We start from the raw sequence: 16,207 nt of genomic DNA on the forward strand, positions 1-16,207 counted from the left end.
GTTTCCCAAAGAGTTAAGTGCTCAGTAATATCTGAAGCTTAATTCCTCATTGTTCGTATCAATAAGGAAACCTGACCAGCTGCCAGAATCCCCATTTACTCCCCCCACAGGTTTCTGGAGGTGGGAACTTCCCCAGGCAAGCTACAGCAAAATGGCAGCCCCAGCTAATTGCACAGCTCGCGCCCCAAAACCTCGTGCTCTGCTGCTGACAAGTGAATAAATAACAAGAGGGACACGACCCAAACTTCCACAGGAAAATGGATGTTCAATGCTATAATCCTCAGCGCGGTGCCAATCCCAGGTAGAGAGTGGAGCGATAATTACCCGTGGCTGACCACGGCAGCTTCAGGCACGGGAACAAAATTCTGCACAAGGGCAGGACGCTCACCCACAGCAGCGCTGCCTTCCTCCTCCCCAACGAGGAGGCCAGGGAAGAGCCCTGGTTTAACACCCGCTGGCAGGCAGATCCAAGTAAGTGATGGACCAGAGGCAGCCAGAGGGCAGGATTTTGCACAGAAGCGCTAATACCCCAAGAGATACACCCCGAGAGATCGCTCCCCAGCAAACACCAGGCAGAAATGCCAGAGCACCGGAGAAACTGGCGATTTACAGCCCGTGTCTCCAGTATCCCGGCCAAAACGCTGCCAGCACTGACCCAGCGCCCGTTCTGCTTCATCCGTGACGTGCACAGGCACTCGAGCACATCCGAACTCAAATCATCCCGGGACCATCGCAGGCATTTCTGTGGAAACACCTTTTTGGTTCTTCCAGCTCATACAGGAATCACCAGGAGAAATTCCACCCAACGACTTACCCGGTTATTGACCCAGCCGGAATTAACGGGAGATTCAACAATCGCCTACAGACTGAGCGGGCGTAACAAAGGGAAGGGGCAGCTCCCCAGCCAGATGCACCATTTGCACGTGGGCACTATTCTATTTTATCTTGAAGTTAATAGTTTCAGATACCAGTTGATTAGAATAAACATACATTTTTAAAGAAGATTCTCTCTCCTCCCTTGGTGTTCTCCTCAATTTGACCTTTTTCTCCCCCCTCCCTTTCTGGAGAGAACCACTTGCCCTGAGCCCAGAGCCCGTCCCAGCCACCAAGATGGCCTCTCCCAGGCTCAGTTCGGGTTCCCATTTAGGTTCAGAGACACAGAACACAACGAGAGCTGCAGAAGCCACAAAACCACTGCCGCAAGGAGCCCGAGGAGCTTTCAGTCCCTGGGGCCGATGCTGGCCTGCACAAGGAGACCAAAGCAGGAACCCATCTGAGCCCCCCAGGACGTGCAGATCCCTCCTGCGTTAGGCACAGAGGTCACAGTGTCACCAGGAACTCGCACCCACAGAGGTTTCTCGGCTGCCAGCCCTACACCAGCGTTGCTGACTGGAGCGTGACAGGAAACTCAGAGCCCGACAGGCTCTGCAGAACAGCCTGTCGCAGCCCACAAGGCTCCTTTTCACTGTGCCACGCTGGCCGGAGAGGAACAGATTGCTCCCCAAACAAAAGCAGGGTTATTCTATACAACCAACCTGCTATCTTTTTGTTTATAATGTTAAAAAAATAAAATAAAAATAAAGCAAATGACATCCTCCGCTCAAGCATCAGTATTACTGCTGAAGCACTTGCCTTGACCCACGCTTTAGCACCATTCCCACTGCACGTTCCGGCAGTTTAAGCCCAGGGGATGAACGGCTCGTGGCCCGACACACCTCGGAACGGGGTCACCCCGGGGAGCTGATTGTGCACGGCTCCTCGCTCCTGTGCCCTACACAGGTCCAGAGGAAGGACCCAGCTGCCAGGGAGCTCAGGCAAACACCCGGCCGCAGCAGCAGCCTGGGCACATTTAAATGCTGCCCGCAAGGGTCCCTCTGCCAGGAGCTCGCACACAGCGCTGCGTTGGAGGAGCAAATCAGGTCCCAACGGTTCAAGAAACAAAAAAAACTTCAGCCGAGTACCAAAAATTAATTATCCATAAGGAACGCGATAAAAGCCACATTAAATAACAAGTGTAAAGGTCAAATTACCTTTCACGTCAAGGAGTGCTCATCTGCACGACTCTAAAGCCACGGCTTCATCTGCATACAACTGAACATACACAGGCTGGGCTTTACATAGCAAAAGTCAGGTGGCATTAGCACAGAAAGCCCAAAATGAAAAGAAAAAAAAGCAAACCTGGGTGTGCTTTTGGTGACAACTACAATCTCACAGTTTTATCTATGAAGTTCAGACAGAAACTAATCCGTTTCTCATTTACACCAGCTCTATCCAGTTGGCATTTTACTACTTCAGCGGAGTTAATCATTTTCTTCAACGTAAATGAGGAAAGAATGAAGCCCAGGGTTCTCCAGAGCACAGGAAAGACAGAACTCATCAATTTGGAAGCACCAAGAAGATTAATAAAAGATGCAGCTGACAACACGCTCAGAACCACCACCACTATTTAAAATCCGTATTTCTGTGGAGCGCTGAAGTTTCAGGGTGCTGGACAGAGGACAGGCAGAACCCAAACCCAAGGCGGTCATGGCATGCGATCCACAGCTCCTCCATTAGAAGGAGCAGACCAAAAAAGGAAATCCCAAAAATACTTGGAGCGAAAAATTCATAGAAAGAGGCGGAGCCACAGCTCCTATCCTGAGCAGGGGATTCCTGGTCAGAGGCGCAGACGGGTTACAGGCAGGCGAATTAACGCTTGCTGCACCGCCTGACAGAGCTGCCCCGCGATGGCCACGGCCAGCGCAGTCCCCGCGGTACCGGCACGGCGGCAGCAGCCTGGTGGGCACCGGGGCTGCGGGAGGGACGGGGACCCAGCACCGTGCACCGGAAAACGGGGCAGCACCGGGACCCCCCCCAGGGCAGCGGCAGGAGGCCTGCGGGTGACAGAGGGACCCAAAAAAATTTCAAAAAAAATAAAATAAGAAAGGGGGGGTGGAGGAGGCGCAGCCCCGGGGGGCCGGCCCCGCTGGCGCCCCCCGAACCCCCGGGGCCCGGCACCCCCCGTGCTCCCCGCCGGGCCCCGCCGCCCGCCCGGGCACTGGCGGAGCAGCGCTACCCCCTCGCGGGCGGCAGCGCCGGCCCCGGCCCCGCTCCGCTGGGCGCCGCCGCCAACTTTCGGCCCGAGTTGGGCGCTGCGCCTCCCGCGGCAGCTCGGGGCGGCCCCGCCGGGCCGGGGCAGGGCCGGGCCGGGGCCTGCGGGGCCGCCGCTCGGGGGCCGAGCCCGGCCCGGCTCTGCCCCGGCCGCGGAGGCCCCGAGCGCGGCAGAGGCGCCCGGCTCGTGACCGGCGCGCGCCCGCGGGGCACGTGCGCGACCGGTGGCGGGGGGAGGGGGGGGAGGCGGCGGGCACGGCGCGCACCGGAGGCGGCGCGGCCAGGCCCGGCCCGGCCCGGCGCGGCGTGACCCCGAGCGGCGGCGGCCCGGAGCGCCGCGCCCCTCACCGCCCGCCCCGTGCCGCGGCAGCCTCCATGTTGGCGGCGGCGGGCACGTGCCGGCGGGCGGCGGGAGGCGTGCCCGGCCCGGCCCGGCCCGGCTCGGCTCGGCCCGGTCGCCACGCGGCCTGCCCGGCCCGGCCCGGCCCGGCTCCACCGCACATGGCCGCCCGCCCGCCGCCGCCGCCCGGCCCCGCGGGGGCGCCCGCCGCCGGCCCAGCCGCGGCTGGAGGGGGGGGGGGGCGGCGCGGGAGGCCCGGCGGCGGGGCGGGCCGGGCCGGGCCGGGCCGCGCGGCGGGCGGGCGGGGAGGGGGGGGGGGCGGCCCGGCGGCGCTCTCACCTTCCGGCTTGTTCTCGGCAGCCATTTCCCCTCCGCGCGCCACATCCTCCTCCGCCTCCTCGCCGCCGGGACCCAGGCGCGCGCCGCCTCCTCCCGCCGCTGCCGCCGCCGCCGCCGCCGCCGGGCCGGGCCCCCCGCGCGCACGGCGCCCAGCCCGCGCCGCCCATTGGGGGAGCCGGAGCGCTGACAGCCGCGCCGGCCAATGGCGGCGCGCGGGGGGCGGGCGGGAGGAGGGGCCAGGAGAGAGCGACGGCGCGGGCCGCCAATGGGCGCGCGGCAGCGCCTCAGTGACACGCGCCGCAGCCACTCGCCGGCCGCGCCGGCGGAACGAGGGGGGCGGGGCGCGGCGCTTGACTGACGGCCGCGGCGGCCAGTCAGCGAGCGGCCTCGCGCGAGCGACGGGCGCCGCGGCCAACCGCGGAGCGCGGAGACCGAGGCCCGGCGGCTGACGCGCGGCCCCGCCGGCGCCGACGGCCAACGAGGAGCGGCCGCCGGCGGAGTGGCGTGGCGCGGGGCCAATGGGGCGCGAGCCGGGCGGAGGAGGGTCCCGCGGCCCCGGCGCCGCCCATTGGCTGCGGGCGGCCCCGGGGGCGCCGCCCCCCGCGCCCCGCAACCCTAAACAAAGGCGCGGATTGGCGCGGCGGGAGGCGGCTCCGCCAATCCCCGCCCGGCCCCGCCCCGCCCCGCCCGCGGGAGGCGCCCCCGAGCCCGGCCGGGGGCCGCGGCCCCGCCCCGGGACGGCACCGGGCGGGGGGGGGGGAAGCAGAGAGAGCGGGGATCAGCGCCTGGGTGACCCTGCACGGGAAGGGCCAGGCCCGTGCAGGAAAGAACCAGTGTAAAAAAAAAGCTAAAAAAGCTGAGAATGGGACGGCACCGAGCTCCTGCTGTAAGGAGCCTCCAAGAAGCAGAGAAGTGCTCTGTGCTTTCAGAAATGGGAAGCGCTTCGGCACAGCGCTGTGTCGGTATTGCCTGGCTGAGTTTCCTCTCCATCTCCGCCAGCGCTGGAGGAGCACTGGCACTGCTGCCTTCTGAAGCAGAGCGCGGTGTAACTGGACCACATCTAATGCCTGCACAATGCAAATGAAGATTGAAACGGCTGCTTCCTTTGATGTGACTGAACGCTCAAAAGGGATATTTTCCCCTTAGATTCTCACGAGAGCGGAACTTGTTTAAGAAGACCTGTTGGCTTTCTGTGTTCGTCAAGGTCTGAAGCCGTTCCTGAGCTAAGGCAGAAGATGTGCGGTAGGACGGGTCTCCTCTAAGACAGAAGAAAGGAAAATTCCTTTTTCATATTTTCAGCAACTGTTAATCCCATGGAGCGTGAAAGGCACATTGATACAAGGGCTGTGGAATGGCAGGCTGGCTCCTGACAGCCCGGTATGCTTTGTACCAGAACTGCACACAAATATTAATGCGCTGATAGGATCAGCTAAAGTAATTGTTTCGATGTTCGAGATATCCTGGCAGGATACAGTTGCCAGGTTGGCAAAGAGCTATCATGGTCTTGAGTTCTAGGCAATGTCTCTCTCCTTGGATATTCTTCTGAGGTGTTCCACACGCTCGGCAGAGATGGGAGGCAGTCACACAGTTGGTGCTCCTCACAGCGCGCATTATGGCAAAAAAAGGAATATTGGATTAAAGGAGATGCCCCTCTGCAGCTCAGAGAGCTTCCTGATGCAAGTATCAGATGTTTAGGTGACATCTTCTGAAGACTGAGGGCTATCCCACCTGAACTCACCCCCAGCTGTAAGACAATCTCACAAGATACAGCCGTGCCCTGGTAGATTCCATCAGGTGTCCCTGCATGTATCACACACAGCACGCTGCTGCTTTGACCTATAAACAAGATTGAGGTTTTTAAACTGGCCACATGCTATCAAGGAGATACCTCTGCTTCAAACAAAAACATTTGATAAGCAAAACCAGAGATAGCATTCTACCTAAATGGAATACCAATTTGAAAGGACTGCCCAGAAGACCTTGCTGTGGTAGCAGTGATGAATCCTGCTCCGCTGGTACAGCGATCTGCTTCCCGAGGATGAAAGCTGCTCATGCAGCCCAGTTATATCTGGGGACCTAAGCGAGAGCCTAAGGAGCAGTTTCAACACACGTTTATTTCTGGCAGGTCCCAGCATGCGATGCCGAGTAATTCCTGGCCCACTCCAGCACCTGCACGGTGCTCCACACGGAGCAGCAGGTGCCAACGTCTACCCCCCGTGGGGAGACCTGACTGGCCGTCCTTTCCAGCGAGAGATGGGCGACTCCGTGAGCCAAGCAGCACAGCCCGCAGCACGTCCAGCCTGCTAATCCTGCCCAGCTTATCTCCAGGCACGTCCAGTCTCCTGCCCGAGATTAACATCAGACTGGTACTGGGAAGGGGCACGAGCTTCCCCTTGGATATTCAGGCAAGATGACATAATGAAAAGGAGTTGAGAGAAAAGTCGAGCTAATACACGTCTTAATTAACAAGATTCTCACTTTGGTACCAAACACAACGATGAAGGGCAGCGACTCAGGCGCTGCCTTGCAGATGCCAGTGCTTGTGGCTGAAGCACAAGCAGGAGCCCAGGACGCCCCCAGCTAACAACTGTTGCCACAAATAGTCTTTCGCTTATTGTCAGGGAGGCCGGCACCAACATTTATTTCGGTCAGAGCCCTCGCTGCATTGTTCGCTTCCATACTCTTGAGAACAAATAACCATAAGGCACTCCACATGGGGTTAGACCTTGAGATCACCCAGAAACATAATTAAATGCAAAATCAGCCACATGTGTGCACAAGTGTCCACCTCTTCCCTCTCTCCAAAGCTAAAGTAGTTCCTTATGTGCTTCTATGGCTCATTAGAGTAATGAGGTCCATGTGGTCTGATTGACAAGGTTGTTTAGGACACCAGCTGCCTTCTCTCAGCCATTACAAAGCTGGGGAAGGAAGAACTTCCACTTAACTAATTTATAACAGCTCCACTTCTAGAAGCTAATGCAACCTACCCTAGAGCCAGGGTAGAGTGCAACTGCTCCCAAAGACACTTTACAAACCACCTGTCTGGACTTCTACATCATTCCTGGTCTGTAAAGACAGTAAGAATTTGTATGGGTAAAAAATGAATCAGTCATTTTTAAGGAGTTCTTGAAGTAGAGGTTGAACTCTGCTATATATGGCTAAGGAACTGTTCGTGTATGGGACAGGATAAACTGACTCAAGTCTTACTCGTCCATGGGCACAAACACACAGTTACCTCTGGCAGATAGACAGCAAGAATGTAGATGTACTAGGCGTTTTTGCAGTCCCAATCAAGAATAATCTTTAATGGTGCACTGACAAAAGCTGTTGCTATTCTGATTTTGTTTATTCTGTTTAAGAGGGAGGTAAAAATACAAAGTTCCTTAAAAAAAAAAAAATCTTCATTGTCATTTCATAGCAGATGTGGGTATGGCTTGGTTAATTGAGTTAATGTGATGATTTGGAATGCATAGTTATATGCAGAAGTAAAACTGTAAAGAATATATTCAAATACCCTGTTATGGATATTCAGCAAATTATATGTCCACAGTTGCTATGGCAAGCATCAAAAGGAAACAATTCAGACAGTTATAATAACTATAATGACAATGTTGGAACCCCATTTCTTCTGAATTGTTTGCACAAAGTTGCTCCATGATTTAGAAGCAAGGAACGCTAAGTGTCCTTAAAAAAAATTCTTAAAAGTGTGAATAGAGATGTTTTAAAAACCTCACGACGACAGAAATTAAATGTTTTTGCTTTTTCCTCTCTCTACCTACAGTAGCAAAAGCTGTTTTTTCCTAGGGAAAAAAATTAACCAAGTCAACACGTTAGCATAAATCCAATGCTACTTCACTGTATTTGAAGCACAACTGCCAGTTGGCTAACGGAAATTTATACCAGACTAAATCGAAGCACAATGCCAGAGCCTAAGCCACTTTAATGGACCTTGGAGGAAAGATGCTTTTGCTGGGCAAAGCCTCATTAAGTTTTCGTAGGTATTTCAGCCAGCAGTCCTAACACTAAACACCGTATTCACCTCTCTAACCAAAAACGACAGCAAAAATGCTTTTTTTCCTCTAAACTGGCACTGAGTCCAGGGGAAAATTAAGTGTCCAACAGAGGAATTTGCAAGGCCGGAGCCCCGCTTATTCTGGAGCGACTTCAAACAGCTTCAGAAGTGACTTACATGGGTGCCACCCTTGAGCATTTTGCTGCTGCCAGCAATGCCAGGGAAGAATGTCTGCTGTGCCATGTGCTGAGGCATGCTGCTGCTGCAAGCCCAGTTGAGTCCTCCTCTGTCCTTGGAGCTTCATTTCTCCACTAGAATGGGGCAGATGCTGTCGTCACTTTGCTGCGCTACAGACGCCTCAAGCACCCTGCTAGCGCTAAGAAAGTAACTGTTTTGCTGTAATATACACTCATAAACCCGTTAGAGGAGAAAAAACTAAAATATGAGGTAAATTAAGGCTTCCAACTAAGGGGATTTACCAGCAAGTCACCATAAAATTCAGATAATTTATTTTTTCAATTCTGCTGCAACTTTCTCCAGTTCTTCTGGACTAGCTATTAGAAATTGTGTCTCAAAGATTAAAGAAAATGTCTATTGACCATTATATCAAATCCTAATTTTAGCCAGAAAAAAAAGAGAAGAATAATTAGGCTGTGATTTACTCTGGTAGTCGACTTACATTAACAATTTTTCCCCGTTTATGCAATTCTGGCAAAATCAAATAATATATACAACGCTCATAAATGCTGGGCTAGATTTAATAAAGACAATTTCCTACAGTATATTCAGAACATTTCTCTTTGCTTTCTGTTATAATAAGACAATCAAGTTATTTAGTTTAAGGGAGAAATATGATTGTCATCCACGGTGGCTTCAGTTATAATTTTAGGGCAGCCTTCACTAAGGTGCATGGAAGCATTGTTTATTTATTTTCAAGCTGTCAGCTTCCTGAAACAAGCTGCATGCACTGGCTGCTACTGCTTGGGAACATTTTTCCTGACACGTCTAAAACCCTCTCCCCCTGCGAAACAGCACAGGAGCAGCTTCTTATTGCCTAAGAAGCAAGACTGAAGAGTAAATCCTACAGTCAGTATAGCAACGCCATCCTGCATATTGCTGGGACACAACCAGCTCTGTTTTGGGCAGTGAATAAACAGACTCTGGCTTGGGACAGGCCAGGGAATGCTGCTAGACAAATGTGGCAGCATCAGCTCGTTGAATCCCAGCCAAGAGAGTGAACAGAAATCCACGTAGTCACCAATATTACTAGAGGAAAAGGCCAGGACATTTTCCACAATTCATATTTTAACTTCAATGCATACAAGATGCTGTAATCTTCAAGTTAGTTCACTATCAGATCCTAGTAACAGCTGAAGCAAATATAATGAGAAAGTATGTTTAAGTCTCAGATCCCTAAAGGTATGTTCCTAAATTTCTGTTCCTACTTTTAAACAAATACCTTTTCCAGGATACTGAACTCCTCTGAAATTGGACTGCTGCCTGTATTAACTGAATAAAAATGGATTTAGGACCCAAACTATTGTCACCAAGGTATGAAAACTTCAGCCTCAGGCACTGAAAACAGACAAATGAGTAATGGAAGATGACAAACAAAAGAAGTGAAGAAAGAGAAAATTGATGATGGTAGCAGAGAAGCAGAAGGTGTTTAAAGCCACGTGGATTCAGGAACTGAAAGCTGGAGGGAAAGTCAACTTTAACTGAGTCAGTCAGCTCCCAGGGAACTTGTGATGACAGCGCTGCCCAGGCACTGCCCTTTGCCCAAAAAACTGTCCTGGAGTTACCAAACACGTCTCCATTCACACACAACGCCCTTAATAATATGCTTTAACATCTGGTTAGGCCCAAAGTGGTCAGGCAGTCGGACCCGATGATCCCTGTGGATCCCTTCCAACTGAACTAATCCATTCTACCATGGACACATCAACAGACAACAACTCAAGGTTTTCAGTTTAAAAGCATTACTGCTGAAATCATCCCAAATCTTCAAGAGACAACCAAGACTGGGATTCTGCCCTGCTATAAATTCACAATGAGAAGGAACTTCCAATTATAATAAATGTTTATTTATGAATAGATCATTATTTATGAATAGCTAAACCAAATGGAAGCATAATTCCAGTATCACAAACTAGAATCAATTATGATCTGCTTACAGTGGTACTGTGGCAGTGCAGCTCTTCAAATTATCTCTTTGGTGCCTGTCCAGTACCTCATTACACAAAATCTTTCTTCTCTGTCATTAAGAATGTGACATAGCTCCTCTAAAGAAAAATGATTTAGTATTTTCTCATTAGTTTTACCTAAAGAGCAGAGTTTTCATTCTAGATTTGAGTAAGTCTTGTCGTTATTAACACAGTTCTTTCCAATATACCCATGAGAGTTACAAAGAATAAGAAATATATACAAGCAGTACTCAAAAGATGTAGAAATAACTAGTCCTTACTTGGATGGTTTCATTTGCGAGTTCTTGATTTTGCTCTGAACTACCTCCCTTGGTCGCAGAGTGAAAATTAAGATGTAAAGGACTAAAGAATGCAGAAGAACCCTAATATTCAACAACAATAAAATCAGCTGCCAATTTTCAGTTGCTAAGACAGGTATGTCAATTACCTACAGAATCCAGAGCATTAAATATGAAGTATTTCAGCCTTGGACAGCACGAAGGTAAAACGAGGAACATGAACCTGTCAGAATTGCAGAACTGTAGGCAAGGACAGGATATCCCTACACAGATTACTGTTTTTATTGAACTAGAAATTGAAATAAGATCCTTATGAAGTGTCACTTTCAGCGTTAAGTGATACGCAATATTTTTTGGCAGCACCAGTCTACGTTTATCTGCAGGGCTGTTTGTTGGGAAATTAATGCACAGAATCTTCCAAAAATAACAGTTAGCATCACCTCATCTGGATGTTTACATGAAGTACGTGAACTTTTCTTTATCCCGGCTTACTTCCATGAAAAGCCTGACACACACATTTTATACGCTGCTCCAATTAACCACAACGCTTCCACCCTCATTGTGCTGAAAAGACCAACACTGAGCAACACCACGGCACTACCCAAGGGTTAGATACATACTGCCAACTCACCTAGAGCAACCACAACATAAAGCTTAAAACAACTTCCACTGATTCCTTAGAAGGGGAGACAGGTTCAAACTTAGAAAGAGCTCCTAAACAAAAGGATTGTGCATAAATTTACTTTTTAAACTGGTAACAGAACCATTAATATTAGAATTAGCTTTTACACTTGGAATGACATCTTTCAACTTCCATCTTTAATTAAAAGGTACAACCTGTGACCGAGTCTTGCACAATTTAAACTTTAAAAATAAGGAACTTTAGAATAATATTAAAATTAGAAGTTAATCTTTCTGTATGCTAGCTAACTGATGAAAATCAGCTGAAAGTACAAAAAGTAAACAGATCTTAGTCACGGTGATTAGTACAGTATTAACGAAATTGGGTAGTCACCTGGATCACAATCCTGAAGGGCACATTTCTGAAACGGACCTGCAAGTCTCCTTATGAATTTAAGTATAAGCCAAGGACTGCAGTTACTTCTGCTGCATTCAGTGTTAAACCCTTATGGTTAAGGTCAAAATCTGGAGGATGAAATTATGCTCTTAACCTCAAGTATCCACCACAATCCAAACAAGGGTGTTTCACATGAACAATACAGAGGTGGAACTGTCAGCATGCAATGGTTATTTGGAAACCATCTAAGCACACTGTGTCAGGTGGAAGGCCTGCTGAAAGCACCAAGTACAAGACTATGAAGCCACTTTACCACCACAGACTTCAAGATGGACTGAGAAGGACATGCTGAGCTCTCCTTCCTTTGCTGAGTCTGCAGCTGAACACTGCCTGCTCTGTGCTTGAGCTCTGCCAGTGCTGTGGGCTCTGTGTCACTCAGACAAGCATCACGTCTCTCTGATTTTAATTTAATGTAATTTTACCCCAACTCTTTACCTTGGAGTCAGGCAGACAGCATATTGGACTTTTTACATGATGCAAGCCCTAAAAGGCAAAAAAAAAAGGTTATGCTGCTGTACAGACCAACAGCATTTAATTAATCCCATGTTCAATTCTTTGGGAGCACATGGCACAGTAGAACCTCATCCTTATTGAACTAGACTCTTTGAGTCACTGAACCTCAGTGACAGCTTTTCCTCCAGAGATTTTCAGAGTGGCCATATAGGTACTTCCACTAAAAGCATGTTTTCTATGGGCAATGGTGATTAGGAAATGCTGAGAACACAGTTCCTCCTTCACCAACAACAGCTGGTGTGTTGGCATTTCGAGAAATACGTCCAAGATCATCAGTGGGACTTCTTAACATTTTCCTGCTTGTGCACTAATTCTACGAAAGCCCTTATTTACTAAATTATTATAAACTCATTAGCCACACCAATGCTGTAAAGCAAGTAGTGCATGAGGGGTAGGTATCCACCACCTACCACGGGAAAAGCTGCATTATCTGTCTGTAAAAATACCTCATTTATTTCCTGCCAGTCAGTTACCAGCTGTTATTCTACAGGTAGCACGTTCAGTTAGGATGAGCATGGATGGTGGCAGACAAATAACGCTGCAGGTTATTCATATACTCAGAGTGATTTCACAGAATGAGTATTTCAACTTAAAATGTTTTCAGCAGCAATACCGATAGCTTACTTGCACAAAGGGTGCTTGTACGGTTCATAGCAAGTTTGTCAGAAGTGTAAGATTGCCTCTGGTTCATCTGAGGAATTAATCCCTATTAGTCAAACAGATCTATAGTTTAAGAGGAAAATCCAATGCAAAAGCAAAGAACCCATAGAACAGCAAAAATCCACGGAGCCCGACTTTTTAGTAACAGCTCTAGTAACAGCCACTGCTATAAAAATCCTTACTGGAATGCACAGATGGGGCCATGGAATATTCTATTCCAAACTGAGTATTTTAAAGATGGAGGAATTCTACCTGCTCCTCCTCCAACCGTCTCATCTTTGACATCGATGGCAAGGTCTTCAAATACAACGACTAAGAGACTTTATCTGACAAACCACTTACAGAAGAGGAACGATACTGAACTCTAAGATCAAAGCATGAGTGACTCACGTTCCTTTCTTGTGTGCTTGCAAGACACAGGCTAAACATGAGCATAGTGTTAGGCACTTGGAAAAGCTCCACCTGCATTTGAGTAAGAGAAATCTGCATCAAGTGGTAAGGCAAGGCCACGCAACCCTGAACTGCTGGATGCAATTCTCTCTCAGATAAGTGCCCTCCTCTACTAGCTTGAGAGCTTTGTCTATCAGACCATGTCACCTGAATGACTAACAGCACACTAACTCCCACTGCTGTGATCTCTCATCAACTCCAGCAAGCTAAGCGTTAGCAGGAGAGTAAGCAAAATAGAATACATATTTCCCAGTGCTCTCCTGCAATTGAAAACCTGAATGCTGACAAGACTGAGGGGAAAAAAAACACACAGGCTAGTCTAGGAGGCAACTGTCTATCCTCAGGGTCACATAAAATACCATGTGCTGGAAAAAAGAAGCAGCAGCAAGGAATTGGCAACATCAGAAGCATAACGCCCGCAGAAGCGATTATTCTGATGCCAAATCTGCTCCTATCTGAGCTTTCCAGCCACTGCTGAGTTGACAGCACGTGCAGCAAGGCCAGAGCTGGCAGAGATGATGCTGAACACAGCTAGAGGCCACTAGACACCTTAAAGCAACAGTGCCAAGCATCTTCCTTGGGCTAAAGTTCAATGGCATGAATAGTAAATTACCTGTACAGAGGACTCTTTGTCAGAGACACAGCAAACAGTGAGGAGCAACGCCCCGTGCCGTGTTTCCCCCATTGCCACAGACTGCTCCCGTGCAGGACTCATGGGGCACTGTGGTCCGCAACCAAGCCTTGCTGGATGGTCTCCAGGGGCCAGAACAGTGAGCAGGAGGAAAAGGGAACAGCCAGAAATCACGGCCCTGGGGAAGCAGCACAACCCTACGGACACAGCTCCTTGCCAACACCGAGCACGCTCCAGGTTTAGCTCGTGGCGAAGAGTTTCAGATCTCAGAGAGCGTACCAGATTTACATCCCAGTTTATACACACAGCCTAATAACACACCGACAGCCTTAACACTCACATGCAGAAGGAACAAAGCTACCAGATCTGCCAAAATATGGAGTGACAACAGCAACTTGCGAGTTCACATTGTAAGTATGCCTGAATTTTCAACTCTGAAGTTATTAAAAATTAGATCATGTATTTTAACCATATGATAGCTTATGCATGTTACGACCATTTTAAAAAATATCATGTACTTCATATATTCTTTATACAGCATTTCAAACACGGGTTACATTTCCCAAACTGCATAGGACAAAAGAGCACATTTTCACTAAAGGAACCAAACCATTATTGCTCCTCCCCTGTGACACCACGTTGCCTAAACATACCAAAGACTTTAGCACTTCCTGCAGCATCCAGAGCATCTCCTTATCGGGACAAAAATGGGAAAGTATTTTAACTAAATAGAGGGAAAAATAAACCACAATGCTGAGCCAAATAACATTCTCATTGACAATAGAAGACTTCTCATAGAATTGCTCTGCTAGAGTTAAGTTGGTGACTGACTTTTGAGAGGGAAGAGCTGGTAAGGAATACAGGCTCTCCGCTTCCAGCTACAATCACAGCTCAAAATCCAGAGCACTATGAGTAGAAAATGGTATCTAAGTAATTCCTGTGTTTTTTTTATCTTCAAAGAATAAAAGGCAGGCTCTCTATCAAGCTCCACATGTTCTGAAAACAACTTCTTGCAGATGAAAGCAATGCCCTAACACAGAGCTCTGTCCCCAGCCAGGTTCTCAACACACTTGGCTGAAATGATCCAAAGGTACTGAAAGCACTGGTCTAAGCTATGCTGCTGCAGGAAACTCACTCTAATGGGAAACAACAAGGTGTCAGAGGACAACAAAATAACATCTCCCCTGCCAGACACCCGGTGTGCATATGGAATTATTGGATTTTTCAAAAGATTTCCTAGCAATATGAAGCTTGAAGAAATAATATCTGACACTGTCAAAACTGCACTAAGGATCTTCAAGAAAGGCTGTGTGTGACGTTCAAAAGCCTTAATCCTGCGCTGCACAATGCTGTGTGACAGGCCATGTCTTGATTGGAAACAGCTTAAGCACATAAAAATTACTACTGGCACCAACACAAACTGTAGCAAATTCCTCCTTGATTTTTATTTTGAAGAAATTTCCAGCAGAATAGGTCTGTTATTTATATATCAAGCATTCACACGTCATTCTGCTGCTTGTACTGTGAAGATCTTCTGCTTGCCACAGAAATGCCCTTCTGTCCCATGTACTTGCTGCCAGAAAGAGCTGAGAGGCAGGGGACAACAAACATAATTGCTACAAACCTGGAACGTTTTCAAGGAAAATGTTTGCATTTGACTTTTTGAGGGATTCAAGTCAGTCTTCCACAAACAGGAATGAAAATATCTCAGGAAAAGCTACACTACTGATGGTTTTCTTGCTTCCTGACAGCTGTTTCAGCCATTTCTGCTGCCATTGGATGAATGCAACCAAGGCCTTTCTACTGCAGGTACAGGTGTGATTACAGCTGCTTCTTACTTCCCCAAGTTCCTAAGTTCCTACCACGCCTCAGTCCCAGAAAGAGTTCCTCAGAATGAAAGAACCAATACGTGATTCCCTCGGGCATCTCAACAGCATTAACACAAAATGCAGTAAAACACAGGAGAGAAACAAAGTTATTTAGTCCTCATGGAGGCAACTTGTTTGCAATGCATTTCAAACATTTCAACTGTACGGATCTGCCCAGGCTTAAGTCATACGATGGTACAGCCAATCCCTGCACTCAACTGCCCCGTTAGGAGAACAGCACTAACGGATGCAAATTAACTGGTTGGGTTCATCTCCTTGCTTTGTTCTTAGCACAAAATATTGCAGCAGACAACCTAGGACGATTGCTAGACTGATTTCATAGTGTCAGCTGCAGGTCGGGGTGAGACAGGTGCTGGATCTGCAAGCGCGTGCATGCAGGGACACATATGCAAGTGTGACAGGGGCTTGTCGGTACAGAACAATGCAGCTTTGGGGAAGGCCCTGAGCATATAAAAAGTAGGTCAGCAGTGAGAGGTGTCACTAAGACTTTATGCAAAACTCAGGAAAAGGAGGGAATTCAGAAAATTCAGTTACAATTTGAAGGGATGTGTCATTGCCTCGTGGGGGAAGGTAACACATGGCTCCAAAATGCACTCAATTAGCTGTTCCTTTTACCTTTTTGTTCTACCCAGCATTTCTTCAAGAGCACTGTCATCTCTGGCTTTGGCATCCTACTCATCATCTATGAATTCATGTTGCCGTTTCCTTCCTGAAAGGAAAAAG

General features: G+C 48.9%; 1 protein-coding gene across 7 annotated transcripts in view; it reads right to left on the bottom strand.

Moving 5' to 3' along the window:
- Nucleotides 1–16,207, bottom strand: part of CAMTA1 (calmodulin binding transcription activator 1) — a 329,904-nt gene that overhangs the window by 310,318 nt on the left and 3,379 nt on the right. For 6 of the 7 annotated variants that reach the window (XM_084495064.1, XM_084495063.1, XM_084495060.1 and 3 more), the window contains one exon: nucleotides 16,100–16,193. In XM_084495064.1, coding sequence (XP_084351190.1) covers nucleotides 16,100–16,166 — 67 coding nt within the window. In that variant the 5' untranslated portion in view covers nucleotides 16,167–16,193. Of the gene's footprint in view, nucleotides 1–3,769; nucleotides 4,133–16,099; nucleotides 16,194–16,207 lie in introns of those variants that run through there. The other variant, XM_084495065.1, reaches the window with a different exon arrangement.

The sequence above is a fragment of the Aythya ferina genome (genome assembly GCF_964211825.1).
Source record: "Aythya ferina genome assembly, chromosome: 21".
Lineage (NCBI taxonomy): Eukaryota > Metazoa > Chordata > Aves > Anseriformes > Anatidae > Aythya > Aythya ferina.